At 41.2% G+C, this 27,711-nt stretch overlaps 3 protein-coding genes across 17 annotated transcripts in view; 2 read left to right on the top strand and 1 right to left on the bottom strand.

Moving 5' to 3' along the window:
• MAPDA (N6-Methyl-AMP deaminase) overlaps nt 1–23,352 on the top strand; it is a 35,388-nt gene extending 12,036 nt beyond the window's left edge. For 4 of the 9 annotated variants that reach the window (XM_025883866.2, XM_025883869.2, XM_025883870.2 and 1 more), the window contains 6 exons: nt 2,686–2,812; nt 4,065–4,145; nt 6,226–6,364; nt 6,848–6,889; nt 7,888–7,988; nt 8,543–9,696. In XM_025883866.2, the coding sequence (XP_025739651.1) occupies nt 2,686–2,812; nt 4,065–4,145; nt 6,226–6,364; nt 6,848–6,889; nt 7,888–7,988; nt 8,543–8,737 (685 nt within the window). In that variant the 3' untranslated portion in view covers nt 8,738–9,696. Of the gene's footprint in view, nt 1–2,685; nt 2,813–4,064; nt 4,146–6,225; nt 6,365–6,847; nt 6,890–7,887; nt 7,989–8,542; nt 9,697–13,240; nt 17,921–23,228 lie in introns of those variants that run through there. The other 5 variants (XM_073876906.1, XM_025883867.2, XM_073876907.1 and 2 more) reach the window with 5 other exon arrangements.
• ZSCAN29 (zinc finger and SCAN domain containing 29) lies at nt 10,925–23,070 on the bottom strand. Of its 6 annotated transcripts, none has more exons than XM_025883858.2 (6): nt 23,000–23,070; nt 21,632–22,064; nt 20,949–21,153; nt 18,426–19,121; nt 16,078–16,548; nt 10,925–14,113 (listed from the first exon to the last, which is right to left on the bottom strand). In XM_025883858.2, the coding sequence occupies exons 2-6, from the start codon at nt 21,947–21,949 to the stop codon at nt 13,245–13,247; spliced, it is 2,559 nt and encodes an 852-aa protein (XP_025739643.1). In that variant the 5' UTR covers nt 21,950–22,064; nt 23,000–23,070; the 3' UTR covers nt 10,925–13,244. The 6 variants fall into 6 exon arrangements, with proteins under 6 accessions (XP_025739643.1, XP_025739642.1, XP_025739641.1 ...); XM_025883857.2 differs by having other exon boundaries at nt 22,606–23,047; XM_025883856.2 differs by having other exon boundaries at nt 22,565–23,047.
• The window catches only part of TUBGCP4 (tubulin gamma complex component 4), a 35,115-nt gene continuing 30,727 nt past the window's right edge, over nt 23,324–27,711 (top strand). For both annotated transcript variants that reach the window (XR_003210523.2, XM_025883863.2), the window contains exon 1: nt 23,324–23,455. Coding sequence is in view for 1 of the 2 variants with exons in the window: in XM_025883863.2 (XP_025739648.1) it covers nt 23,378–23,455 (78 nt within the window). In the remaining variant the exon portion in view is untranslated. The remainder of the gene's footprint in view (nt 23,456–27,711) is intronic.

The raw sequence follows: 27,711 nt of genomic DNA on the forward strand, positions 1-27,711 counted from the left end.
AAGCATGGTACCTTAGTGGTCACCATTTAAAAAAAACTATAATGTGAAAATGTTATTATTTTGATCATGAGTGTAACAGATTTTTATAAATCAAACAATAACTGATTTTTATCTTAGAAAAATGGAGTCAAGAAACCTATTGCTTAAAAGTTGAGAATGCAGTTCAGAATTTGTTCATGTGGCAATAAAATTCTGAGTACTGTTGCTCTAGAGAAGTATGGCTTCCCATTGCTCTTCAGCCAAAATCCAGACTTCTTATTGTGGCCTACAGGGTCCCCTGTGATCTGGTTGCCTCTCTTCAACAGCCTTATGTGGACCACTTGTCATTGTTACACGCTGGTTTGCTCTCTGTTCCTCAGATAGGTCAAGACTGTCCCACCTCAGTACCTATGTACTTCCTGTTGCTTTTGCCTAGAACATGCTTCCCACCATATCCTTGCATGGCTGGCTTTTCATTATTGAGTTCTCATTTTGGCTGTCACTTCCTCAGAGGGCCTTCCTTGACCACCTTATCTAAAGTGCCCCCCCCAAATCCTCTAGTAATCCTTTTTATTTCCTTTATTGCAGTCTTCTTAACAAGATCAGAAATTATCTTGTTTGGGTGCCTGGGTGGCTCATTCGTTAAGCATCTACCTTTGGCTCAGGTCATGGTCCCGGAGTCCTGGGATCGAGTCTCACATTGGGCTCCCTGCTCGGCGGGAAGCCTGCTCCCTCTCCCACTCCCCCTGCTTGTGTTCCCTCTCTCGCTATGTCTCTCTCTGTCAAATAAATAAAATCTTAAAAAAAATTATCTTGTTTTATTTGTACATACATACCCACTAGAGTGTAAATTCATGAGGTCAGGAAACTTGTCTTTTGCCACTACCCTTCTAGAGGTGACACATAATCAGGGCTCAGTAAGTCCTTGAAGGAAGAAAGCTACCTGTATAGTTTCTGGAAAATCTCTCCAAATTAAGCTTAACTAGACTGATACCCACACCCCTCCCCCCAAAAAAGCAGGCAAAAGATGAGAAGAGAATTAAGAAATGAAGACCTACAAATGACCAGTAAGTATATTGGGAACTATTTAATCTCACTAATCAGATAATTTTTTTTAAAGATTTATTTGAGAGAGAGAAAGTGTGCAGAGGGTGGGGGAGGATCAGAGGGAGAGAGAGAATCTCAAGCAGACTCCCCGCTGAGCATGGAACCTGACTGGGGCTCAGTCTCACAACCCTGAGATCATGACCTGAGCCGAAATCAAGAGTTGGACGCTCAACCGACTCAGCCACCCAGGCACCTCAATCAGATAAATTTAAAATATTACAATGCCATTTCAATAGCTCCCCCTCAAAACAAGGTAATAACCAGTTTGTGAACTTACACACTGCTAGTAAGCATATGTAATAAATAAAACCTCTTTAAAAAGCAGTATGTGTTAAGATATACAAAAATGTTTCCTTCTGACGCAGTACTCCACTTCTAGAAACGTATCCTAAGGAAATTGATTTTTGTGTAAGATTCTTTATTGTAGTGTTATTTATTTTTATTTATTTTAAGGATTTTATTTGAGAAAGAGTGAGAATTGAGAGAGAGAGCATGAGCAAAGAGGAAGGATAGAGGAAGAAGCAGACTCCCTGCTGAGCAGGGAGCCCAACTCTGGGCCAATCCCAGGACCCTAGATCATGACCCAAGCCCAAGGCATATTGCTTAACTGACTGAGCCATCCAGGTGTACCTATAGTGTTATTTATAACAAAAAGTGGAAAACATCCGAAAATATTTGCAGAGGACAGTTACATTATGTTCATATGATTTATATTGTTTTCTAACATTATTTAATGACAGGAGAAATTAAGTTAAAAAAAAAGACTGCATTTAAATATAGTTGATCCAAATTTGGTAAATAAGTAAATGCTGGAGGAATGTAAAAAAATTGATAAATTAAAAAATGCTGGAGGAAAATTATGCAATATTAACAGGGGTTCTCTGGGTATTAGATGCCTTGTAGAATTCCAGCTAACATGAAGAATGAATTTGTATCAGCTATTGGATATGTGTTAGAATATTACCAATTTTTTAACACTTAATGAAATAATGGATCTAAGCCTCCTGATGAAAGAACACACCATCGCTTATGAAATACTTTTGCTAAAAAATTGAATTTGATCAAGCCTCCAGACTAGTTCCAGTTTTCAATTTATTGGAGATATAAGAGACAGGAGAAACAGGTTAACAACACAGGAATTCACTCAGCAAAATGCATATTGTAGGAAATTTTATAGAACAAAGGACATGGTTTCTTTAAGTTCAAGAAATAAATTCAAGAAAAGTGGTGGGGGTTTTCAGAGAAGGGGGAAGGTGGGGCATGGAGGGATCCATTAATCTCTGGATTAAAAGAGACTTGGGATGCATTGACCAACACAGTGCATGGACTTCAGTTGAATTCAGAATCGAATAAACTAAAAAACAAATGTAAGAATAAAAAAAAATTGAAACGTTTAAGAATTTGAACACTAGATGTTTGGTGCTATTTAGGAATTTATGGTCTCATGCCCTCTGGCAAAGTAAGCTGTCCTGTCAGTCAGGCTGTACTTCTACTAAGTAAATTTTACATGTAGCCTGCTGTACCTCTCTGACCATACTCAGAGTTGTCTTTTTCATCTGCACTGTATTTGTTTTCAACTGTGTTTTTCTTATGTTAAAGGTATTTGATAGCAATCGACAGAAGAGGTGGCCCTTCAGTAGCCAAGGAGACCGTTAAACTAGCTGAAGAGTTCTTCCTCTCTACTGACGATACAGTTCTTGGCCTTGACCTCAGTGGAGACCCTACTGTAAGCTGTTTTTCCCAAATACATTTTATTTCTGAAAAGTAGAATCAGTTTTTGGGGTAAGGATTAGCTTGGGGCATCCTGCATTCTCCAGAGGTCTACCAGACACTCTGTGTGGATGAAAACCTATTCTTAAATAAAATCTTTGGAAAAAAAAAAAAAAGGCAGGGGGTGGCACCTGGGTGGCTCAGTTAAGCATCTGCCTTCAGCTGAGGTCATGATCTCAGGGTCCTGGGATCGAGCCCCATGTTGGGACTCCCTGCTCAGCAGGGAGTCTGCTCCTCCCCCCTGCTTGTTCTCTCAAATAAAATCTTTAAAAAAAAAAAAGACCTATTCTGCCCTGGATGACCAGAATGTCTATAGCAGCTATTCTCAACCAGCGTTCTGTGAAAGAATTAAGCCCTCTAAAAAAGAAAAAAGAGTAAGATTTGAATGAGGAGAGAAATTAATTCATTACATACAATGCATGTCTAATAATTAATTAATATTTAAGTATGGGTAGGCCTTAATTATCTCATAGAACCCCCAATGAGAAAGACTGGCCTAGAGCTTCTTGAATGTCAGATTCAAGCACAGTGTCTCACTTGTGTCACTATTGACATTTTGGGCCAAATAATTCTTTGTCCTGGGAGGATACGCTGTGTATTGCAGGATGTTTAGTAGCATCCCTGTCTTCTCTACCCACTAGATACCAGTAGCACCCTCCTAGTTGTGACAACCAAAAATGTTTCCAGATACTGGCAAGTGTCCCCAGTGGCAGGGGGATGGGGGCGTGGTAGTGCAGAATTGGCCCTGGTTGAAAACCACTGGATTTGGAGAGTCCCAGGAAACTGGTTCTTATGACTTTGTTTAAACTTGGACTATTGTGCTCTTATTTCACCCATCCATTTGGTAGAAGTTTTCTTTACTGTAATCATACAGGTTCCTGAATCAGGTGACTTCTCCTTAGCACTAGATACCTAGATTTCCTTACAGAAATAAAATTTGACGACCTCTATATCTAGCATGGCTGATTGACATCAGGTTCACTCATATGTGACTTAACATTCTTGAGGGCAGGGATTGGGTCTTTGCCAGCTTTATATTCCCTCAAGTGTCTAGCACGTTGTAGGTGCTTTATAAATGAAATTTTCAAATGAGTCAGTCTGCCATTTTTTCCTTGCCATTATTTTATTCCTTTGTTTATTGACACAAAGTACCTAATTCTTCAGTTTGCCTAGAATTCTCATGCATCTTCATTTTAACTTTTATCAAGGTAGGACAGGCAAAAGACTTCCTGGAACCTCTTTTAGAAGCTAAAAAAGCAGGCCTGAAGTTGGCATTGCATCTTTCAGAGGTAAATAATATTGTAAAATTAGGCTAGAGAAGATAAATTACAGTGAAAATAATAATCATTTGTAAATGGCTAAAAGTAAACCTGGAGATAAAAAAAAGTAGAAGAGGAGGAATGTAGAAATGTTTTTAAATGTAAATTATAATGATAAAGGTATGACTTGCTTTAGTCCCTTGTTACTGGTTTTATGTTTTTGTCATTCCTGAGGGTGGCTGTTGACTCACACTACTGCTGTGTTGTTAAAACAGCTGTTGACATCTTACTAGAGAAAATGCCTAAGTTTTCATCATCAGTTTTGTCATTGGCAAGCTGACACTGAGAAAAGCACCAGTTCATCTCACTTGTCCTCGTAGGGTGAGGGACCTGAATGTATCACATGCACTGGCGAGAAAGGAAGTAGCTCATCATTATTTTATAAGGCTCATCAGAAGATCGGTTGCCCCTCATTGGGCCCCAGCAACTTGGCAACATGAGCACAATGACAGATAATATACAGATAATGGCTGGGGAATAGTCACTTTCTTAAGCACATCCCTGTGAGGCAAACAAGGGAGTCAACTACACTTTCCCCCATTTTACAGATGGATTTACTTTGTATGTCAGTACTTCTATTTGTTTTCTTTTTTTTGACATACAAAAAGCTGCACATGATTAATGTACACAGCTCGGTAAGTCTGGAGTTTATTGTCTCAAGTGCAGGAAATAATACTTAGGCTACTTACCTCACAGGGTTATTTATGAATATTAGATGCAGTAAAGTATAAAGTTTGAATAGCATCATTATTTAAAGATTAAGGAAAAAATTGGAGCTTCTTGTCAATGCTGATGTTTTTCATGTCTATAAGCAAAGAGTCAGTAATCTGGTGGCAGAACTTAAAATCTAGGATCTGTGTTTCCACACTCTGATCAAAAAGATCTTTCACTCGTAGGACATCCTCTTGCTAACCTAACTGATGTCTGATTGAAGCTATTGGTCAATAAAATGGAACAGCCAGCATGTGTTACTCTGACCAGTTATCTGTGGTCTTTGTGCATAGCATTAGAACCTTCTCTTTACCTTAGTCTCTGTTGCTTTTCTTTTTCTTTTTTTCTTTTCTTTTGTCTATTTGTTTCTTTAAAAGTTTTTTTTAATTTTCTGTATTCTGTTGCTTTTCTTGTTTGATGCATTGGACATAAAACATTTCATTTCAGCATGTTAAGGTCATTTGTCCTGTAGGCTATCTAGTAGATAAAAAGTACAGCTAGACCTTTTCATGGTAGTTGTGATATGTATGTAGCTAGCCATGACAAAATAAAACATGAATGGGGCACCTGGGTAGCTCAGTCAGTTAAACTAATATCCAACTCTTGATTTCCACTCAGGTCATGATCTCAGGGTTGTGAGATCGAGCCCTGCATGGGTTTTGCATGGAGTCTGCTTGACTTTCTCTCCTTCTTCCTCTGTCTCTCCCTCCCACTTGCACTCATTCTCTCTCCCTCTCTCTCAAATAAATAAATAAAATCCTTAAAAAAAAATAATAAAACATGAGTACACTGCACAGAGAATCTGGGCCCTGGAGTCCGATAGAGCTCCATGACCTTAGACAACTTTAAAAAAAAATACTTTATATTTTAACTACAAAAGTTAGGTATATCTGAAGAAATTCCAAGTGTAGAGAAGTGTAATGTAGAAGGAAAAAAATGAAAAATGAAAAAGGTCCCTTTCTCGTTTCAGTTCTGCTCCCAAGTTGATCCTGTTACTTTTTCTGAACTTTAATTTCTTCATCTTAGTCCTTTGTAAGATTCTTGTGAGGTTTAAAGGAGAATTTATGTGAAAAGGCACAAAGCAGGTCTAAAAGTGTTTATTGTTATTATTCTTGTTAACTATAATTAGTATTATCATTGAAACAAATCTAGAAGAATATTGGAAAATGAATGGGAAAATAAAGGCAAGGAAGAGAGCTGGGAAGGTATAGGTGGTTCAGCTTTCCAGAATGTCTGCATTATCTTCTCTGAGGGACAAAGTAGCTGGCTACAGAAAAAGTTCCTTTAAGAACCGCTGAAAGAGGTTATTGATGCCCTCCCCCCCCCTTTTTTTTTTGAGATTCCAAACCAAAAAAAAGAAACACAAGTACTTCTGGATCTGCTTCCTGACAGAATTGGGCATGGGACATTTCTCAACTCTTCTGAGGGAGGATCCCTGGATCTGGTAGACTTTGTGAGGCAACACCAGATACCACTGGGTAAGGTTTAGGGCTTCACGTCCTCCAGACAAGACTCTGTACATTTGTCCCCAGCCACCAGGTTGCAACCCGTATGTGGAGAAGTACTGTTCTAAATATGTAAGTGTCATTTAGAAATTAAAAGTTGCTTGGTGCATGTGCCTCCTGAGCCTTATTTAAGTAACAACGTTTTAGCTTCCATTAGAATATAAGCTCCATGAAAGCAGAGCCCTTGTCTGTCTTGTTCACTGCTACATTCCCCAGTTCTTGGAACTCAGTAATTATTATATTGAAGGAATAAGAGTCATGTAGTATTTTAAAATGACTTTAACCAAATTAATGTGTTATGAAAATGTGTGACATTTATTTAAAAATTAAGAATTATGGAAGATTCCAAGACATATTTTTATGTGTGTTGACTGTTACACACTTGTTTGTCTACATGTGTATCCCTGGAGCTGCTTTTTAACAACAAATATTTATGAAGTGCCTATTCTCTTTCAGTCGCTGTTCAAATCGCTGGGAAGAGAGCAGTAAACAAAACAGGCAAGGTTTCTTTCTCAAGGAACTTATATTCTAGCATAGATAAGAGACAGTAAACAGTTACACAAGAAAATGTCAGTGTTAAGTTCTTTGAAGAAAATTAAACAGTTTGATATATTAGTGATGAGATAACCACTTTCAGTTGGATGGTCGGGCAAGGCGTTCTCTGGAGGGAAAAAAGCAGTTGGCTGAAAACCATTTTACTGAATGATCAAGTTGCTAAATTTACAATTTTATCAATTTTTAACACTTGTGTGTGGGTGTGTGTTTTTTAATTACTTACAGAGTTTTCAGCAATTCTTGAGATTTTTTTTTTCGTTTTCTAAGGACATTTTTAAACATGCACAGAAGTTGAGAAAATGGAAACCACCTGCATAGTTATCTTAGTGTGACAGCTCAGCTCTGCGCCCAGCAGTGTGAGGGGGCAGGCTGCCATCCCTTGGACTGAGTGGCCCTATGTTGAGGCTGCCTTATCATACTGAGCTGACACCATCAACCAAGTCAGTGAAGTATTTCTGCTCTGGCTGTGGAGCCCAGTATAGTGTGTCAAGGCAAGAATTTGTTAATAATAGCTTAAGATGGACTTACTTGCAGCAGACAGGGAATAGATGGTTGTCTGAGTAAAGGAGTTTAGGGGTTTTCTTCAAGTCCATTTCTGCTCTTCACTTTTTATAATACTGTAGCCCTCAAGCAGTGCTACTATTTTGTTTTAGCCTCCACTATAAGACCAGGAAGAAGTGCAGGAACCCTTCAAAAATTCCTTCATGATTCTTCCCTGCTTTCACCAGGGTGACTGGCTTATAAAATTCCCCTTTCCTCTCCATTTAGGATAAAAGAAAGGGGGAAGCACATAGCTGTGAAAGGGGTATTAATTCTCTGCCTGGTATAGTTGCTTCCAAAAGTTGCAGCACAAAAATTCTTCATGTATCTATTTGGTGAACACTGATGAATGAGTCTACTAATCTGCTTTTAATAAGAGACTTTTTCCCCCTTTCATCTAGAACTCTGTTTGACCTCAAACATCAAAAGTCAGACAGTTCCATCTTATGACCAGCATCATTTCGGATTCTGGTACAGCATCGCCCATCCATCTGTGATCTGTGTAAGGTGTTTTATATGAAGTATTTTGCTCCTTTTTCATTCCATTGTTGCATTAGGTCAGATGTTCACTACTAGCTGACTGCCTTTCGTGCCTCAAGGTGCTGCCCACGTAGAAGAGTGAGAGAGGATCAGGGTATGAGAGTCTACAGAGGGCCAGGGTGACTCAGGTTTGGCTCTATGGGTAAAGGTCCTAGGCAGTGCCCAGAGGAACATAAAAAAGTACTGATGCCCAAGTACCCATCCCTTGAGATTCTGTTTTATTTGATCTGGGGTGAGTCCTGTACACAGATACGTTTTAAAAGCTTCCTAGTGATTTTTATATGCAGCCATGGTTGAGAGCCACTGCCCTGGTGTTTTTGTTTTAAAAAGGATAAACAGACCTATTTAGTTATAGATATGTATGGATGCATTTATAAACCTGTTTAGACTCTTAAAAGAAGCATGGTAAACAGGAAAATAGAGTAAACATAAGTTACTGTTTTTTTAAAAAATCATTTCCTTGTTCATTTTAAAACTTTGGTTTTTTTGGTTTGTTTTTTGGGTTTTTTTTGGCAGACTGATGATAAGGGTGTTTTTGCAACACACCTTTCTGAAGAGTACCAACTGGCAGCTGAAACATTTAATTTGACCCAGTCTCAGGTGTGGGATCTGTCTTATGAATCCATCGACTACATCTTTGCTTCTGACAGAACCAGGTCTGAACTGAGGAGGAAGTGGAATCATCTGAAACCCAAAGTGTTACATTTTTAAGCTGCAATGAGGTGAACTACTTTTGAGTATGTGTTGCAACCAAGATCTTCCTGCCATATCACACTTAGTAAACTGTCCACCCCTCCCTCTGAAGCACAGCAGCCAGGTACCAGGGGCTCCATCACCAGCACCTTATTCAGGGCCAGTGCCCAGTAAATGTTTTAAACTGACTGGCAGGCTCTGAAGTCTTACAGAGCTTACCTCCATGCTGCTTACTGGAAGGGACTTGAAAGTGGCTGCTAACTAAACTCCCCATTCCACCAGAGATTTGACTTAACAGTCCCTCTCCATTAGTGATCATAAAACTTCAGGAAAATCAAAGAAGCTTCTAATTGGGAAAAGTTTTGGAATAACTAGTCTAAAGATGAAAAGAGGGAAAACAAATTGCCACCAAACCTTTAAGCCTTGTAACTTGTGACAGCAGCGCTCTGTATTTTGTTTTGCTTGTTTTACTCAAACTCCCTTAAGTATTCCCCAAAACTTGACTCAAAACATACCATGGATTTTTGTGAATACCCAGTAGTCAGGGTTAATCTACTTTGGAAGACCCTAGTGACAGACAAAACTAGCTTCTGAGATCTGGCTTTGCCCCTCTCATGATTAATCCCCCTGGAATCAAGGTAGTGGGTTTTTTTTTAAATGTTCCTACCTTACCCTTCTGTTATTTTGACCATAATGGACCTATACCAACCAGACACTTCTTGAGGTCTAAGGTACTTTAGGCTTCTATTTCCTGCCTTTAATCTGACCTCCAGTTGTTCCAAAGTTTTGTTTCTGAAAGAGCACCATGGTGGTTGTAGGAGTAATTTAAGCTCCTAACTAAAATATATCCATATTACATGTTACTTTAAGCACCATGATATCAGAGAATATATACCTTTTTATATGTCTAAACTTTGATATGCATCTCACTGGATAGTTGAGTGTATAGGAGTAAAGTTTTCATTTTAGATTTTGAATTGAATGATGGAAGTATTGATTGCTCCTATCTCAGCTTCCCTTTCCTACCTGGTCACCGTAAAAATAGTTCTCTACAGAGTTGATAAGACTCAGCCTCCATATTCTGATTATAGTAAAAGAGAAATGGCAGCAACACAGAGAAAACATATAAATGTTATTAAGTTCTGTAGCACTGGCCATAGCCAAGCAATAAAAGGAAGAATGTGGGGCACCTGGCTGGCTCAGTCAGTGGAACGTGCAACTCTTGATCTCAGGGTCGTGAGTTTGAGCCCACATTGGGGGTAGAGTTTACTTAAAAAAAAAAAAAAAAAAAGGTGGGGCACCTGAATGGTTCAGTTAGTTAAGTGTTTAACTCTTGGTTTTGGCTCAGGTCATGAGCTCAGGGTCCTGGGATCGAGCCTCCACTTGGAGGGCTGCATCTGGCTCTGCACTTAGCAGGGAGTCTGCTTGAAATCCTCTCCTTCTCCCTCTGCCCCTTTTCCCTACTCCCACATGCACACTTTCTCTCTCTAAAACAAATAAATCTTAAAAAGAAATGATAGTGTGGGGAAAATGAAGAATAAGTAACAGCATTAGGAAAAAAGTGATGAGGAGATGATTGTCCAGCTCCTCCTAATACATCCCTGCTTCCTTTGCTATACATGTCACTCAGTCTGTCCCCACAGAGGTCTTATGAGTATTAAAATGGTAGGGTGCACAGATCCTCTTGCTCCACCTACAGTGGCCTTGGTTTCTCTTAGAATGTTTGAAGACTATTTCTTGCTTCTTCCATCCTCCACAATGGCAGACTGGGTAGCAGAAAATGGCTTGTTAAGCTAGTCTAAGAAATCTAAGAAATGGGCTTTCCCCAGTAAGAGAGTTTGCCTTTGCCCTATTCCTTATGTACATTCTCTTCATCTGGAGGTTGGTGGGGGGAGAGGAGACTGGTCCTGGGTCTTTTAAAGTAAGACTTACTCTCCATGCCCAGTTATGACAGGTCCTAATGCCACTGTCCTAATGGATACAGATACAGACACCACGGAAGGATTTTCATTCTAATTTCTCTTTTACCACATCCTAATTTGTTTCTCAGTCTAGAAAATAAAGATTCAAACAGGCATACTTCAAGTAAGGCCACACAGGGAGCCAAAAAAGCGGATAAAAATTTATCTTTTCCTAGCAGCAACAACTTAATAATTTGCACATGTATATCTGGGGAGGGGAAAAACCACCTGAAGAAACACTGGGTACTTTATAGACGTAATTTTTATTAACATGGTATCCCTGAGAGGCAGATTAAGGTGTAAACATTATTCTGCTTTACAGAAAGGGAGATGGAAACAGGTTGACTTACACACAAGACATCTGGAACCAGAATTCATATCTGCTGATACCCAAACCAGTGCTTTTTACACACAACTTTCCATAAATATACTAAAGACAGTAATCTCTCATATCAAAAAACACACATTTAAAAACATACTTACTAAACCATCTCAGATCCTGAGGCACTGCTTTAGACTAATGTTTCTTCTATCTTCCTGTCTGCTTAGGCCACATAATTGAGACACTATCTCCTCCTAATAAACATTAGGAGATTTTTTGTAGTAGGATCCCTCAACACAAGAACCCTAATCAACCTCTCATCTAACACAGCAAGCTATGAATTACAGAATATTCTGTCTCCCCACTCCTCTTTGATATCTCATTCCAGCCACAGGACTGATTAAATGTGAATATGAAACAGCTACTTATCCCAGGCCTTGGCCATCTGTTCACATTCCTCCTTCCTCAGACCTGCCCACTGAAGTATCTTCTCAAGATACTAATTTCTGACCTTTGTCTCCCATAGGAGCTAGTCTCCTAAACTGCTCATTCTTCCCCAGTATGAGCTGGCTCTTTCATCAAAAAGTACAGCACAGTATCTGATTTATTATAGGTGGATGGGACCACCACCTCCTGATCTGCCTCTGGCACTCCATGTTCCAGTTAAGGCAGTTCTCTGCCTTGTGCATAGCCTAGATCATACTATTCCTCAGATTTTGTGCTGCTCCAAGCTTTGTCTAACTTTCCTTACAGTCTGTCTTTTGCCCTGGGCTCCATCTGCATAAAACACCTTGCTCTCGAATTTTCCCATTTCTCACCCACTCAGCACTTAGTTTTGTGATTAGTTTTGGAGAGTTCATCCCACCCTAATTTACCTGGTAACTTTCCTTCCTTTGAACACTTGCTGTTTCATGAAGCCTTCCTGAATAAAAAGAAAATACCTCCCACATTTTTCTTATAGAAAACTATAATGCATTAGACCTTAACATTTATGCAAAATGTTACTAGATTTCTAGATTTCTCTAAAACTGCTGCAGCTCTACATGTGCATTTATTATTTGTCCATGTCAGTGTCATCTGTTTTAGACTGTAAGAACAAGGACAGGGTCTGTTTACCTTGTGCTGTATAGGGCTCATCATACTACTATGAATAGATGGGCAATTAATTCAGTACTATTTGATTATACAGATCAGAATTACACTTGTGTTTGAAGAACTTTTAAAAATGGATCTATACAGTTGAGTATGTGCACATGCATGTGTGCGAGTATTGGCAACTCCAGTGACCAAAGATAATCTGTCCTCCTTGCTATTAGGGTAAAGAGTTGGCACAGAGTGGTCTGTTTCCTAATCCATGGGTACATGGCAGTGGTTTCTGCTCAGTGCAGGTTAGTATTGAGCGCCCTGGGGTGCTGTATAACACTAAACTAGGTGTTTGGAGCGTGTGGAATGCAGAAAATCCCCTATTGGCAGCTCTAACTGCCTTCTCTCATATCAGCATATCCATCTGGCTTGCTCTTTGCACTACTGGACCAGAAGGGACAGATGAAATTCAGATTGAGACGGAACAGAAGGAAAAAAAAAAATCAAACTAGATGCTCTAAATGTATTATTCTATTCCAGATCTTCTAGGGGTTAGAAAAAATAAAGAAATCCAGGGTTCACACCTCAATATTTATATAAGGTTTACACTGTTTCCCCATATAGAACACCTACGCTTTTGATAAGATGATTCATAGGTCAGAACCAAGATGGATATTAAACTCTCCTTTAAGGTAAATGAAGAGTGTGCATGAAAATGTCATTCTGAGCACAGGCTTATGTGAACAGGAAATGCCACTTTCTTGCATAAAGAGCTAGACCCACTCAGAAAAGTCTCACAACTCCCTGAAATGCTGCTGTGATAGGTTTTTCCAGTTGAAATGCAGCTGAATAACAGGATAAATAAATACATGGGATCTACTACTGCATCCTCTCTATTAAGGGAACAACATAGGCACTGAGTGGTAAAAGTGTTATCTGTCATTTCCAATGAAGGCAAGGAGAGGGACTGAAATCTTCCTGTCATTCTTAAGATGACTACCTTAGGAATTGATAGATCCAGGAAAAACATGGGAACAGAGTGGGGTAAATCTAAGAGTGTTTCCTAAGCTAGTTGGGCAGGGAATAGGAGACCATCACTATTAGAAGACTTTTTCAAACAATTTCAATGCATTTATCTTTTCTTTAAATTCTCAGGGGCTTACTTAGGTGCTGACTGTGACAGAAGTTTTTCTCGTGTATGGATCTCTCGGTGCTTATTAAGAGCGGAACTTTTACTGAAGCACTTGCCACAGTCATGACACCCATAGGGTTTCTCTCCTGTGTGGGTCCTATGATGTGCACGTAAGTCAGAACTCTTACTGAAACTCTTTCCACAGTCAGGACACACATGGGGTCTCTCTCCTGTGTGTATCCTCCGATGTGCACTGAAATGAGAACTATTGTTGAAGCTTTTTCCACACTCTTCACATTGATAGGGCTTTTCTCCTGTGTGGGTTCTCTGGTGAATTATAAGGCTTGAGCTCTGATTGAAGCATTTTCCACACTCACCACATTGATACGGTTTTTCTCCTGTGTGGATTCTCCTGTGGGTGATGAAGTTTGAACTATCACGGAAACTTTTCCCACAGTCAAGACACTTATAAGGTTTCTCTCCAGTGTGGATTCTCCGGTGTCTAATGAGGCGTGCACTCCGACTGAAGCTTTTCCCACAGTCAGCACATTTATATGGATTTTCCACTTGATGAGATATCTGATGCATGAGGTGGGAGTTGGGACCAAAGCTTTTGCTGTATCTGAGATATTTACAGGGTCTCTCTCCCAAGTAAGGTCTCTGATGATTTAGAACTTTACCTAGACTCCTCTCGGGGGGTGTTGGTTTTCCTCTTCTCTCCCCTGGGGTCTTTTCCCACTGTTGTCCTGATCTACATTCACTCTCACCACCTTTACCCTGAGTAAGATGCCGGGAAACTTTCCTTTCAGACCTTGCAAGTAATGTTCTATGTAGTTGTACTTCTTCAGAAATATCTCGTTTTAGATTCTCTTCATTATCAAATCCAGCCTCAAAACCTGATAATAGAATTTTAAAGGTTATCCATTTCCTCAGTATTATGTGCTGGGGATAAGGGAAGTATCACATTAGATGATTAAAGATAAAAATTAGGGAGCACTAGATCCCAAATGACTACTATCAATTAGAATTCCAATGTTTTTACTCCTCTACTTAGTAACCTATGACGTGCTTCTCATCTGTTATAGGGGCTGATTAATACATTCTTTTAACTCTTCCTTGATACCCATGATCTTCAGAAAACTCTCTCAGTATAACAAGGAAAACCTACCAGATTTAAGGTAGACCCAGGAATACCCAGGAAAACTCTGAGAAACTTCTATATCCAAAAAGAGCTATATGAGTCCCCCTCCTCTCAAATTCCAATATATGTTGAGAATAAAAACAGGGTAGGAAAATATTTGGTGTCTTTCAAAGAACAGAAGGCCTTCTGAGAGATAAATTTTAGAAAGTATCTCCCTAAGACATTCTCTTTTCCATGGAAAAATAATCATTAAATGTTCCCAAAGCACTACTCTAATACTCAAGCTAAGCTATTTCTTCTAAGAACCAAATACCAGGCTCCCCAGGCCCAGGCTATGTGAATTTGCAGATACTTGGCAGATTATCAGTTTGCAAATTGACTTTGAATTTGCAGAATTTTCAGATGTGTCAGACATTCTGGATCCCAAATTCCCTGGACTAAATCTGAGAACAAAGGAATACTGAGCGTCAGCCTGTTTATGGCCCCCTAAAGACAGTGTTTCTATCCAGAAGCCCAGTCTTGTAAGATGCCCCATGAAATAGAGATTTGTTAGATTCAGTGAAATCTCAGAACCTTAAATATGTGAGTATGTATTGTGAGCCTCCGAGGAGGGTAATTTAGCATTTCTTAAACCTAGAAGCCATTTTTTAGTGGAACATATTAACACCTCCATGGAACTGATGCGCCGTGGAACACCCTTGAAGAATGCAGATCTAAAGAACTTTTCAAAAAGAAAACTATTACTTATTAAATACTTACTATGTGCCTAAGCACTGTGCTAGATGCTTCACCACAGTACCTCATTTACATCAACCTCAATGAGGTACGTCTTAATATGTAAGCAAACTTACAGGGTTAAATAACTTGCTCTGAGTCACTCAGCTGGCTAATGGACAAGAGTTCAGATTCAGATACATGTATGACTCCAAAATCAGAATTATTCTTCCCCAAATCAGGGAAGCCATAGTGAAGTATTTCTTTTTCTTACACAACAGCTAAGATTCAAAGGGTCCATTCCCTAAGAAATCTCAGACTTTTGTCCAGCTGTGGCTGAAGAAAGAGGTTATCAGGTTTTCATAGATGTGAATAAAGCAGACATACAACAGGTATACAAGTTGGAAGTAGAGGAAAAAACGTTTAACAAGAATGAACTTTTAAAATCAACTTCATCCCGGGCGCCTGGGTGGCTCAGTTGGTTAAGCGACTGCCTTCGGCTCAGGTCATGATCCTGGAGTCCCGGGATCGAGTCCCACATCGGGCTCCCTGCTCAGCAGGGAGTCTGCTTCTCCCTCTGACCCCCTTCCCTCTCGTGCTCTCTATCTCTCATTCTCTCTCTCAAATAAATAATCTTTTAAAAAAAATAAAATAAAATCAACTTCATCCCACTATGGGTATACAACATACCACTTGGGAGATGTTAACGTTCATACTCCCTGCTAGGTAAACTGCCTGAGACGTAGATGAGAGCAAATTTATAAAGTCTGTACCCATCAGACTGATGCTATAGTATGAGAAGGCAAGTCAGGTGAATAATTTATATCCCCTCTGTGAGCTGCTTTAATGAAAGGAAACATGGAGAAGAGAGAAGATGGTCACAAGAAGAATCCATGAGAGCTGGGTGTAGAGACCAGTCTCCTGGTCTTCAGATTGCTGATTTTTCTCCTAAATCCCACTGCCTCCCCTTTGCTACTTAAACCTCAAAAAGTAAAAGGATCTTACCACTGGGGCTCTGGAATAAGACTGGAGCACGGGTCATGACAACCCCCAGGGGTACCTCAGTATCCTCTTCATCATCTTCAGAATCTTCTTCTATGGTCTCTTCTGCCGCCTCAGCTTGCTTCTCAGCTTCGGTCTCACTGGTCTCCTGGACGGGACAAGAGGCTGTCTCTTCTTCCCGGCTGTCACTGGGTGGGGCAACAACCCTGGCACTCACCAAAGCATCCATCTCTTCAAAGAAGGGACAGGTCTCTGGTGCTTGGCCATTCTTGACTTTCCTGTAGCTGGTTTGTAGGCTTTTAAATTTGGTCCGACACTGCTCTGGTGTCCTTAAGAATCCATATTCCCATAACCGCTCAGCCACTGCTCCATACAACTGGCTGTTGCGGTGACAATTCCGGAGGGCTTCATAGAACTGAGTCTCACTAAGAATTGCAAGGTAAGTCTTTGTTTCTTCATAGCCCCAGTGTACACCTGCCGCCAGAAGAGAAATTTCGGCACCACTTAATCCAGGGCTTTACAGCCTCAATTCCTCAGTCCTATCAAGTGCATGATGAAAAACCACCTAAGCTTGGGCTTCTAGGTGAAAAAGTAAAAATACTTCATGTTTCCAAAATCTATACAAACTCATTATAGAATGTTTTGCTTCTCTATATCCCATAGCAATTTCACAGAGACCTTGATTCCTATGTTCTCTTTAACCATTAAAAAAAAAAAAAAAAAAAAAAAGAAGGCTTTCCACCAGATCACTGAAACAGTCATTACATACACTGAGTCAAGAGTACAGGATGCATTTCCCCATTCTTCTAGTAGTTTCTCTGGAATTCTGATCCTAACTAGAAAATAACCGGTCAGGGGAATAAGACCCAGTCAATCACTGTCATGAGTCATCCCTGACTTCTCTGATCACTCTTTTTCCACCAGCTCTACTTCCTTATGAATTAAGTTTTCTAAAGAATGACTCAAGCCTGCAAGGAACAGTCTCAGAATCACAGTCGCCCAATCCCTATTATGGCCCTTCTTCATTTGCTACAATCTCAAAAAAGCAAACCCAGTAATAGCAAAGACCTGAAGGGTACAAGATAAGGACCTGATAGTCATGCACCTTATCCTTAGGAGTGAAGGACTGGTGGAAGCCAGAAAGAGGAAGGAAGCAGAACAGTATCTCCTGGCCTGCACCTGTACTAGTGCTGCAGGTCTCCCGTGGGCAGTACTTCAATGATTACAGACTCTGCTCCTTGAAAGTCCCCAAGGTCGAGGGAAAGGAGATTCAGAGTCTTCCTCGCACTTGCCAGCCAGCTGGAGATGATGCTGCTTCCATCATCCTCCACTCACTGCAGGTAAAGGAGTTGGGGAAAGAATCAGAAGACAGAGAAAAAGCAGTGGAAAAAGATGAACAGATAATGAAAATAACAGCAGCTAGCATATGTGCCATGTCTGGTTTACCTGCCTTTATTCCAGTGACAAAAAAACAGAATGAAAGAAAACCTCAATACCTGAAAGAAAACAGGTATTGAGAAAGGAAAAAGTAGAAGATAGGAAGACAAGAAGCCTAGAACAGAATTGGAAGTACAACACACAAATAATAAAAAAACAAAAGGAAAAGATCACTGTTCACAGTGAAACTGCATCTTTAGAGATGTAGTCCTGCTGCCATGCCCCATTTTACAGGTGAGAAAACAGCTATGAAATGGTCAGATGACTATCCATGGTCACCCAGGTGATTAGTGGTCAAGACAGTCCCGACTCAATATTTTGGTGTTCTTTCCGTAACAACATGATTATACAAATTCTATCAACAGTAATAAATAATACCTAAAAACAGTTCCATGGGCAAATAATTTTTCAACAAAGTGCTAAACAAGATTTCTTAACTATGTTTGTTGCAAATCTAGAGGAGTCTTAGAAAATGTTTCTCCAAATTTGGGCAGTCCTTCACTATGCTATGCTAAGTGAAAAGGAACACAAACTGACACTGAGATAAAAGATGAAGCACCAGTTTGTATAAGGTGCTCAATAAACACTTTCCTTAAACATAGTATAGTGCCAGGTTTTTCTCAGCAGTGATTTTATAGTCAGGAAAAAAATATTTTAAAGAAATGGAAGGAACGGTATTCTTTTAAAGAGCTCTCTAGAATTTTCTGATTGTACTTCTTTAAAATATATAAAATGACTCCCTCCTTACTATTATCTAATTTTACCACAAAAGAGAATTAAATACACATAGAACTCAGAAGTGCCTCTTTGTTCTCTATTTAAGTAACAAAGCTGACAGGCAACATTAAACTTCCTGACTGCACATGCAGTCTCATAACTACTCTAATCCATGAACCCCAAAGAGAAATGCTTACCACTTGGGCTTCGAAAAAGAACAGGTGCAGTTGAGTTGTCAGGGTCTTGGGGGGTGGCCTCCTGGCCCATTTCATCACTGTCAGACTCTTCAGCCATAGCTTCTTCCACTTCCTCATGCTGCCAGTCCCCTTGCCCTGGCTCCTCAGTCTCGGCATCGCTGCCTACCAGGCCAGAGTGAGAGGCTGCCTCTTCCAAGCCATTACTGGGCAATGCGATGACCTGGGCACTCATCAGGGCCTCCATCTCTTCAAAGAAGGGGCAGGTCTCAGGTGGTTGACCACTCTTGACTTTCCTATAGCTCTTCTGGAGACCCTTGAACTTGGTCCGACACTGTTCCAGGGTCCGAAGGAAGCCATACTCCCGGAGCCGCTCAGCCACAGCCCCATACACTTGGCTGTTTCGATGACAGTTTCGGAGAGCCTCATAAAACTCAGTCTGACTGAGAATTGCAAGGAGAGTTCTGGTCTCTTCGTAGCCCCAGTGCACACCTGCTACCTTCTCATCCTCAAAGCCCCAGTGATCCTGGTCCACCCAGCTTCTTCTCTCTCTCTTGGGTGATAACAGATCAGCATGCATTTGTCTATCTCCTGTGTGACTGCCTCTTGGGAGTTCCTTCTCCTTGGAGCCCAGATCAGGGATCCATGGCTCTCCTTGCTCCAACCTGGAGACCACACCGGATTTAGGAAATGGAAATCCTGCTTGCAGGGAAGCAAACAAAGGATATCATAATTTGGATTGATCATAAAAATACCTCTCAGTTCAGACCTGCCTGTTTTGGAATCCAAGAGGCTTATAAAAGTGTCTAAGGAAGTGTTTTCAGAAAGTTCAATGGGTTGGAGAAAGTGGGGAAAATACATAAAACGTCAAAAAAAGAATATTTTCAAGTAGGGTGACAAGAGAGGAAAAGGTTCTGTTTGTGTATTCAGAGCAAATACTTCTGTTCCATGTTGCTCCCTAGCCCTCCTCACCACTTAATAGGTCTTGGCACTGCTAGGAACAGTCTTATAGGAGGTCTTGATACTGCTGGAAACAGTCACCTCCTATCTCCTAGAAGTTCTCCACTAGGAGCTAGAGAATTAAACTCAGAGTGATTTCAGGGGGTAAGAGAATGGGGGGGAAACTTCAACTCATCCGTTTCCTTCACACTGTCACCAAGTTCTAAAAGTTTTTCCCATAGTATGTCTTGCTCTGTTCCTTGTGCCACCATCCAAGTCTAGACCCCTTATCCTCTCACAGCCAGATAAATGTAGCAGTAACTGTCCTACCTAACTCCAGGCTCTTGCTTCCTCAGCTTAAACACTATACTGCTGAACCTTAACCTAAGTGCCTACCATGCACTGTTCATTCATATCAGACTCCTCTCTAGAACATAGCATACTATTATTCATCACTCTGTCCCTTTAAGTCCCTCCTATTCAAATTTAACCCGTTCTATGAGAAGTTATATTTGCCAAAGCCAAGCTATGAAGCCTTCCCTACTGCCCTCCCTCATCTCTTACTCTGCCAAACCCCTATTGTACTCACACAAATTGAGTAACAGTCATTGTTCGGCATGGTTTCAGTACGGTTTAGTTCAGCACATATTTGCTTCCAATCACACCCTAAGCTCTTTTGAGAACAGGCACCTTTACTTATTGCAGAGTACCTTGCAAGGCATTGGAATACATGGTAGGTGTTCAAAAACTGATTAATTCTGCAAGTTTCTGTTTGGGGTTGAAGAATTGCATCGGGATTACTAAACAGAGATCATTACAAATGACTGAGAAGGCTAGCTTCTTGGATGATAAGATCAAAATTGAAAACAACCTCAACAAGTTAAAGAAATTATCAAAAAACCCCAAACATAATATGGAGTTCAACGGAGTATAAAGAAGAAAAACAAGTTCTACAAAATCAAGTACAATAAGCACTAGGCACAAAGACAATGGGGAAAGCGGTAAGAGTCCTGGGAGTTACCAAGTAAACAATCACCAAATAATTAGTTGAGCTCTACTGAAAGAAAATGTAATGAAATTCTGAAGTAAAATTCCTACTCTGCCTCTACCTACCAGACCCTGGAATAATATAATTTAGTTCTCCACGATTACTATTTGGAAGACTTCATTTCCAAAGGGGAGGAACAAAAACTTAGTAGGTCTAAAGAATGGAGCTTCTGGGGAAGAGCTTAAAAGAAACAATACAGTTTAATTTGGAGAAGGAAAATGACTGAAAGGTGGCTGTGCCTTCATGTATACAAAAGAATTTTTATCTAGAAAACACCTAATATCATCATTACCAAGAGGAAATAAAATAGTTCCAATTCTGATAAAAACTAGGAAGCCATCCTCTGGCAGACTTGTCAAAAGAAGAAATATAAGAATACTACACCAGAGGCTAAACTACATACCTTCAGGAGGTCTCCAACAACTGCATACTCTACAATTTCAACTCATTTCCTGAAATCCCTTTCCCACTCACTATTCCCAACCCTACTTCCCAATTTAGAATGGCATCCTATCTTCCCAAATGAATCTACTCCTCACCGCTCCTTTGAAAAGGTCTGAGCTTCTCCTTTGGGTTCATCTGCTCCTGTGGTCCCAGGTCTGGGCTCCTTGCCCTCTCTTTCTTGGTTACACCCCTGGGCTGGGGTTCCACTGACTCCTGCCGAACACTTAATAACTCTCGTGATGATTTCAGGGGTGTCATCTTCTCCAAGCGCACTTCCTGCCCCTTCACAGAGACTGTGACCTAGAAACAACCCCCATTAATTGTCACTGCAAGGTTATAATGAGGGGCATTCCCAGAGGAGATTATTTAATACCCCAAAAGAGGTTATCCTTTTGGGACTTGGCTAGGTTTGGCAGGGGAGGAGGTTTAACAGTGAACAAGGGTCTTTCTTATTCCATTAGCTTAGAGCAGCTGGAACTCCAGAAAGAAGGTTTACTCAAGAGAGTAAACCCACCTACAAGCTAAAAAATAATTCCCCTTTCTTCCCTCTTAAATAAAAAACTGTAAAACTATGAATAACTCATTATGACAGGGTAGCAAAGGTACACCTAGGTAGCATTTCCAGATAAGCTCTATCTGAAAAAGTTACCTGTTCTGGGACCAGAAGTATAAGCATCACCAAAGGAGATTGTGCCCGTCTTTAAACCTGTATATACCTTGGCCCTTTATCCTTGCCCCTTCCCAGTCACACACTTCTGAATTCCCCCTCCCTTCTCACCGAACGTCCAGGTCTTCCAGGCTCTCTTTCTAAATCTTCCACCAGAGCCACTGCCTCCTCTCCACTTTCTGGACATTGCTCCTGTACCCAATTCTGGATCTCCCCAGGTAAGATGGTCAGGAACTGCTCTAGCACCAACAATTCTACAATCTGCTCCTTGGTGCGCACCTCCGGCCTTAGCCAACGACAGCAAAGTTCCCAGAGTTGGCTGAAAGCCTCCCGGGGCCCAGCTACCTCCTGGTAGTGAAATCTCCTGAAGCGCTGTCGGAACGTCTCAGAGTTAGTGCCATTCCCTCTCAGAGTGGGTTTGGCCATCATTCACAGCAGAAAGCAGCTCCCCTCCACTTAAGGGTTCGAGGGCTTACACCTATTTTCCCATGTCCTTGGAGAATCACCTGCAGATGAGTCTCTCAACTGTAAGAAGAGTTTCCTCCTAGGGTAGAGAGAGATGGCACTATCAGAAGAAATACACTCATATGTCTAAAGTCTTGCCAAGAGCTGGCCTGAGTTCCCATATACTCCATGTGGCCATCTGAGGTAGCACCAGCTTAAGGACAGCAAGCCAAAACAGCATGGAGAGACCTTTCAAAAGCTACCATTTCTGGGTGACTTCCAAGGAGCCCAGGGAAGCAGCAAAGTATAAAGTATTGTCTGCCCTTCTTCCACCTCCCCCCAAACCTGACCCCATTTAGCTCCCCTGACCAATGTTGCATAGTGAGTTCGAACCATAGGGGAGACCTGGAGCTTGAGAGGCTCTAAAGGCAAGTCACCATCCTGCTGAAGGCAAGCGGGTCGCTGCCGATCTCCCCCAGTACCTCCGCAGTCGTTCCGGAGGCCCTTTACATCCTCCCCGCCCCCTCAGACTACACAGCTACCAATTCCCACCCGGGACAAAAATCAAGTACTGAATACTGGATCTTCGTTTTCCCTCACAGCGTAAGTAACCGCTCAGCAACTATTCGGGCACTACTGACAGGAAACCTCGCGCATTGGGAGGATTGGTTTTGGTTCCTGAAGCGAGGGCCGGTGGGCGTGGGGAGTCACACTGAGTTGGTGGAGAGAGGGAGTCCGAGGGGGGCAGTAGTAATGGGTCTCCTGAGGACGAGTTCGGTTGCTGGCCAGAGGCTCCGGGTGCTGCGGGGTTCGCGGGAGCGGGACTCGGCTCAAGGAGCGGCGGGTGCGGGATTCCGGCCTCTTTGTCTTCGGTCCCTCTGGCCAGGTCACTCTCGGGGCCGTCGTGCGGTTCCTCCAGAGGCCTCCGACTGGGCTGAGGCGCCCTGAGAGCACCTTCCGGCCACCCCTGGGAGCGTCTCCTTCTCGGGGCTGCCCCTCAACCCACTCGCATCTCTGCCCCCGGGCCAGCCTCACCCTCTTAGGGTCGGGCCCGGGCCCCGGCTCTCCAGCCTCGCATTCCAGCTCTCAAACCGGAAGTCCTAGCGGGCGACTAGGGCACTGAGAGCGCATGCGCAAGGGCAACTACGGTGACTCCTCCAGCAGAGCCTCTGCAGGAGCGACCGAGTGGGCCCAGCGGAGCCTGGCACACTTCCGGGACGTGGGGCGCCTCTCCCGTAATATTTCCCCTCCGCTCTTCCAACAGAATTTGTCTTGCTACTTGGGATTCAGGACGAACCGCCTGTCCCAGGGGCCTGTGCGCTTGTCGAGAAGGCAGCATTCGCCTCCGCGGTCCCCTGGAGGGGCGTTGGAGGAGGGGGCGACGGATATAGGGACTCGCGGCCCGCTGTGGGAATGATCCACGAACTGCTCTTGGCTCTGAGCGGGTACCCAGGGTCCATTTTCACATGGAACAAGCGGAGTGGCCTCCAGGTACGGTCCAGCTCAGAGCGCGGGAACTCGGGAGCGCAGAATGGGCGGGCCCGCGCCAGTGTCCGGGGGAGGAGTCTGCGGGGTCGAAGGGCGGGGCTTGCAGGGGCTGCGGTGTTCGTGGGGTGAGTCCCTGGGCTGATAACTCGGGAAGTGCCTGAGGGGCGTCAGCGCCCTATACCTCACCTTGAGAGGGCTGGGCCCGGGCCGGCAAACAGGAGGCGGACCCCGGAGGAGGGAGCACGCGCCGCGGCCTAAGGTTGAGGTGTCTAAGCGAGAGTTGCTGGGGAACTGGATGTAAAAGTGAAAAAGGCGCTTTCACCCATTTTCACGCTTCACTGCTTTCAAGTGAGCTTTGAAAGCTAGTCCAAATACGTAGCGCTTAACGCACTATATGGGGTCGGCCAGTTTTGTTGACTGAAAAATGGAGTGTTTCCCTCATTACTCCTTTCCCAGGAAATTTCTGCACTAGAATTTGGAAGGCGATTTTCATGTAACCAGGAATGTATGAGGAGGAAGGGCTAGGTACTGTATGCATTATCTCTTTTTTAATCTTCACAAATACCCATCTCCATTTCACAGATTAACTCCCTGTATCTGGTAGCTAGTAATTAGTGAGCTTCGTCTTGAACCCCAGGTCCGCTTGGCTCCAGTATTTGAACCATTCTTTTCTACTTCTGCTTTCAGTAGTATTATCCAGTCCTCTCAATAACTTAGTAACCTAGGTATTGTTAGCCCCAGTTGACAAAAGAGCAAACTGAAGCTCAGAGAAATTTATGGTGACTAGTCCTGGTAATGGCAAGATTTGAATCTAGCTCTGTCTGATCACAAAGTCATGCCAATTCCAAACCAAGCAACAGATTCTTAATTATAAAGAACAAACTGATGGTTACCAGAGGGAAGGGGTGTGGGGGAAATGGGTGAAATAGGTGATGGAGGTTAAGGAGTGCAGTTATTGTGATGGCCACTGGGTGTTGTATGGAAGTGTTGAATCATTGTATTATACATCTGTGAAACTAGTGTTACATTATGTTAACTAACTGGAATTTAAGTGAAAACTTAAAAAGTCATGCCTGTTCTATAAGGATTGGCGGTATAGGCTGTGGAAGAGCAGAAAAATGACATTCTTATTATATAAAACCTATAAATCAGATTCCTCTCGTTATTTTCCCCTATAAAACTAGCACAATGGCAGGTATATAGGAAGAAAATGCTTAGGAAGTATTTGTGGAAGCTTGACTTCTTAAGGTCTCAGCTTTAAAGTCACCTCAGAAAAAATTTTCTCTGACCATCTCTTTAAGTATCCTCACCGTATGCCATTATTCTCTATCACAGCAGCTTGTTTATTTCCCTTATAGGACTTAGCACAGTTCATATTATTTGTTTTTGCTAACTGTTAATAGTCTTTCTCCCTCATAGTTTACCCACAGGGGCAAAGACTGTAGTGGTTTTCTTCATCAATGTAGCCAGCACAGTTTCTGCCATATAGTAGATGTTCAGATATTTATGGAAGGAAAAAAGACTACTAAAAACAGAAAATACTGCATACTTTCTGCAGAGCAGTGTTTTTCACAATCAAATAAACGGAAAATTGTTATGAATGCCTAATATTGATAAAAATCATTATTATAATATCGAATACATGTACACATTCACCTAAGTATAAACTCAAGCATATTGCTCTTAAAAAACTATAAAACCAAATATTTGTTACAAAGTAAACAAAACTACCAAATGGCTAAATTCCAAATAACATTAATGTATGGTTTCTCAACCTTGGCACTATTGACATTGTAGACTGGATGGATAATTCTTTGTTGTGGGGGTGTGTCCTGCTTGTGCCTTATAGGATGTTTAGCAGCTTCCATGGCCTCTACCCACTAGATGTCAGTAATACCCCCTGAATTGTGGCAATCAAAAATATCTCCAGACACAAATGGGGCAAAATGGCCTCTGATTGAGAACCGGTGATTTAATGTGACATATACTATTGTTTTGCTGAAACTAAATCTCCAACACTGAGACTGCTACAGATCTCGATTTTGACTTCAGTAAGTCTGTGGTAAAGAATGCCTGTTTATATAAGTAGGTTGTACCAAATGGTATCAATAACTTCAAGGTATTGTTTGCTGTTTCAGAATAACTAGACCTTGAACTTTTATAAAACTCTGCCAACAAAGCACTGCTCAAAATTCCAATTTTAGTGGGAATATCACTTGATAACTGGGTAGAGCTGTCCTAATAATAAAAAATTGCTTTCATGTATTGAGCACTTGCAATGTGCATGGCTTTACAAGTGTTAACATTTAATCCCCACAGTTACCATCTCCACTTTCTAGATACGGAAACTGAGGCACAGAGAGGTATTATGATTTGTCTAAGATTTCATGCAAGTAAGAGGCAACTCAGGGATTCAGACCTGGCAATCTGACTCCAAGTATGAGTTCTTTCTTTTTTTTTTTTTTTTCCAAAGGCACAGGCAAGGCTTTCCTGGGGCTACAGCTCCAGTTGAAGGGAGACACTGCACTAACAGAGTAATTGGGCTGGCCGCCCAAAGACACATTCCTAGGCACTGTGTCGTGTTACCTCTTAAGTTATTATACTTGAAGATATGGTTAGCATTGTGTCATTAAAATCTGCATTAAATGGAATTAAATTAAATTCCTAAACATTGTGGATTCAGTAACAAAAATTCTTCTTTGCCTATTTATTACTGCATTTACTGTCATGTAAAGTTGGCATCCACAAAATACAGTACTCATGATATAAATATGTAATATACTAAGTTCCTTGGGGATAGTAACTACATCTGATTTTGTTCACTATTTAATCTCGGGATATTAACACAGTGCCTGGGATAAGTAGGTGTTCATTAGAAGACGGTTGATCCTCCAAAGAAGACATACAGTGGCCAATAAGTAAATGAAAAGATTACTAATATGGCTGATTATTAGGGAAATGCAGATCAAAAGCACAATGAGATACCATTTTATACCCATTAGATAAAAAAAAACAAAATAACAAGTGTAGGTGAGGTCGTGGAGAAATTAGAACCCTTGTGCATTACTGGTGGGAACGGAAAATGGTGCAGCCCCTGTGGAAAATAATATGGTGACTCCTCAAAAAAATTAAACATAGAACTACCAGATGATCCGCAATTTCACTTCTAGGTATTTCACCCAAAAAAAGTTAAAGAAGAGACATGAACAGATATTTGTATACCCGCGTTCATAGCAGTATTATTTGCTATAGCCAAAAGGTAGAAGTAATTCAAGCGTCCCTTGGCAGATGAATTGAATAAACAAAATGCTGCACAAACATACAATGGAATATTTTTCAGTCTTAAAAAGGAAGGAAATTCAAATGATACATGCTACAACATGGATTAACCTTGGAGACACTATACTAAGTGAAAAAGCCAGTCATCAAAAGACAAATACTGTATTTACACTTATTTGAAGTACTTAGAATGGTCAAAATTATAGAGACAAGAAAGAGAAGGGTGGTCGCCAGGGGCTGGAGGCAGGGAGGAATGGGAAGTTAATGTTTAATGAATACAGGGTTTCAGTTTGGGAAGATAAAAAAATTCTGGAGGTGGATGTTGGTGATGGATGCCCAACAGTGTGAATGCACTTAATGCCACAGAACTGTACTTTTAAAGATGGCCAAAATGGTAACTTTTATGTTATGTATATTTTACCACAATATAAAAAAAATGTGGTTGAATGAGCACATTCTCCTACTACTGTGTTCTACTTGAACTGCTGTGAAACCTTTATATAGCATAGTAGGTTATTATTTGGCCTTCATTTCAATTAAAATAATACCCAATGAAATGAAATAGCAAATACAAATGAAAATATGGACACTACATTTATGTCAGTTATAAGGTGCTTTTATAGATTATAGTATGTTACATTAATTTTACATTTTAATTGAAATGAAAATAAAATTTAAAATTTTATGGAGAATTTGTAAATCTTAAGAATATGTCTGAGAAACCCCTGGAGTCTGCAGATCCCGGTTTGAGCAGTATTGCTAAAGAGACTTTGTTGAAATCAGGTCAAAAACTTCATATCTTTACAGGCCATCCCTGGAAGATGGCCTAAGAAACAAGTAATAGTAGCCACCTGTGGGGAGGTTGACTTGTTTTTAATGTACATTTGGTAGTGTTTGAATTCGTTACCATGTGTTACCACCTATTTCAATAAACAACTAATTAGGTCAGGGATGGGGAGCAACACCTTTGTAGCAGTTTG

Source organism: Callorhinus ursinus, unplaced genomic scaffold (genome assembly GCF_003265705.2).
Source record: "Callorhinus ursinus isolate GAN/ISIS: 27379988/994484 unplaced genomic scaffold, GSC_fseal_2.0 scaffold25, whole genome shotgun sequence".
NCBI lineage: Eukaryota > Metazoa > Chordata > Mammalia > Carnivora > Otariidae > Callorhinus > Callorhinus ursinus.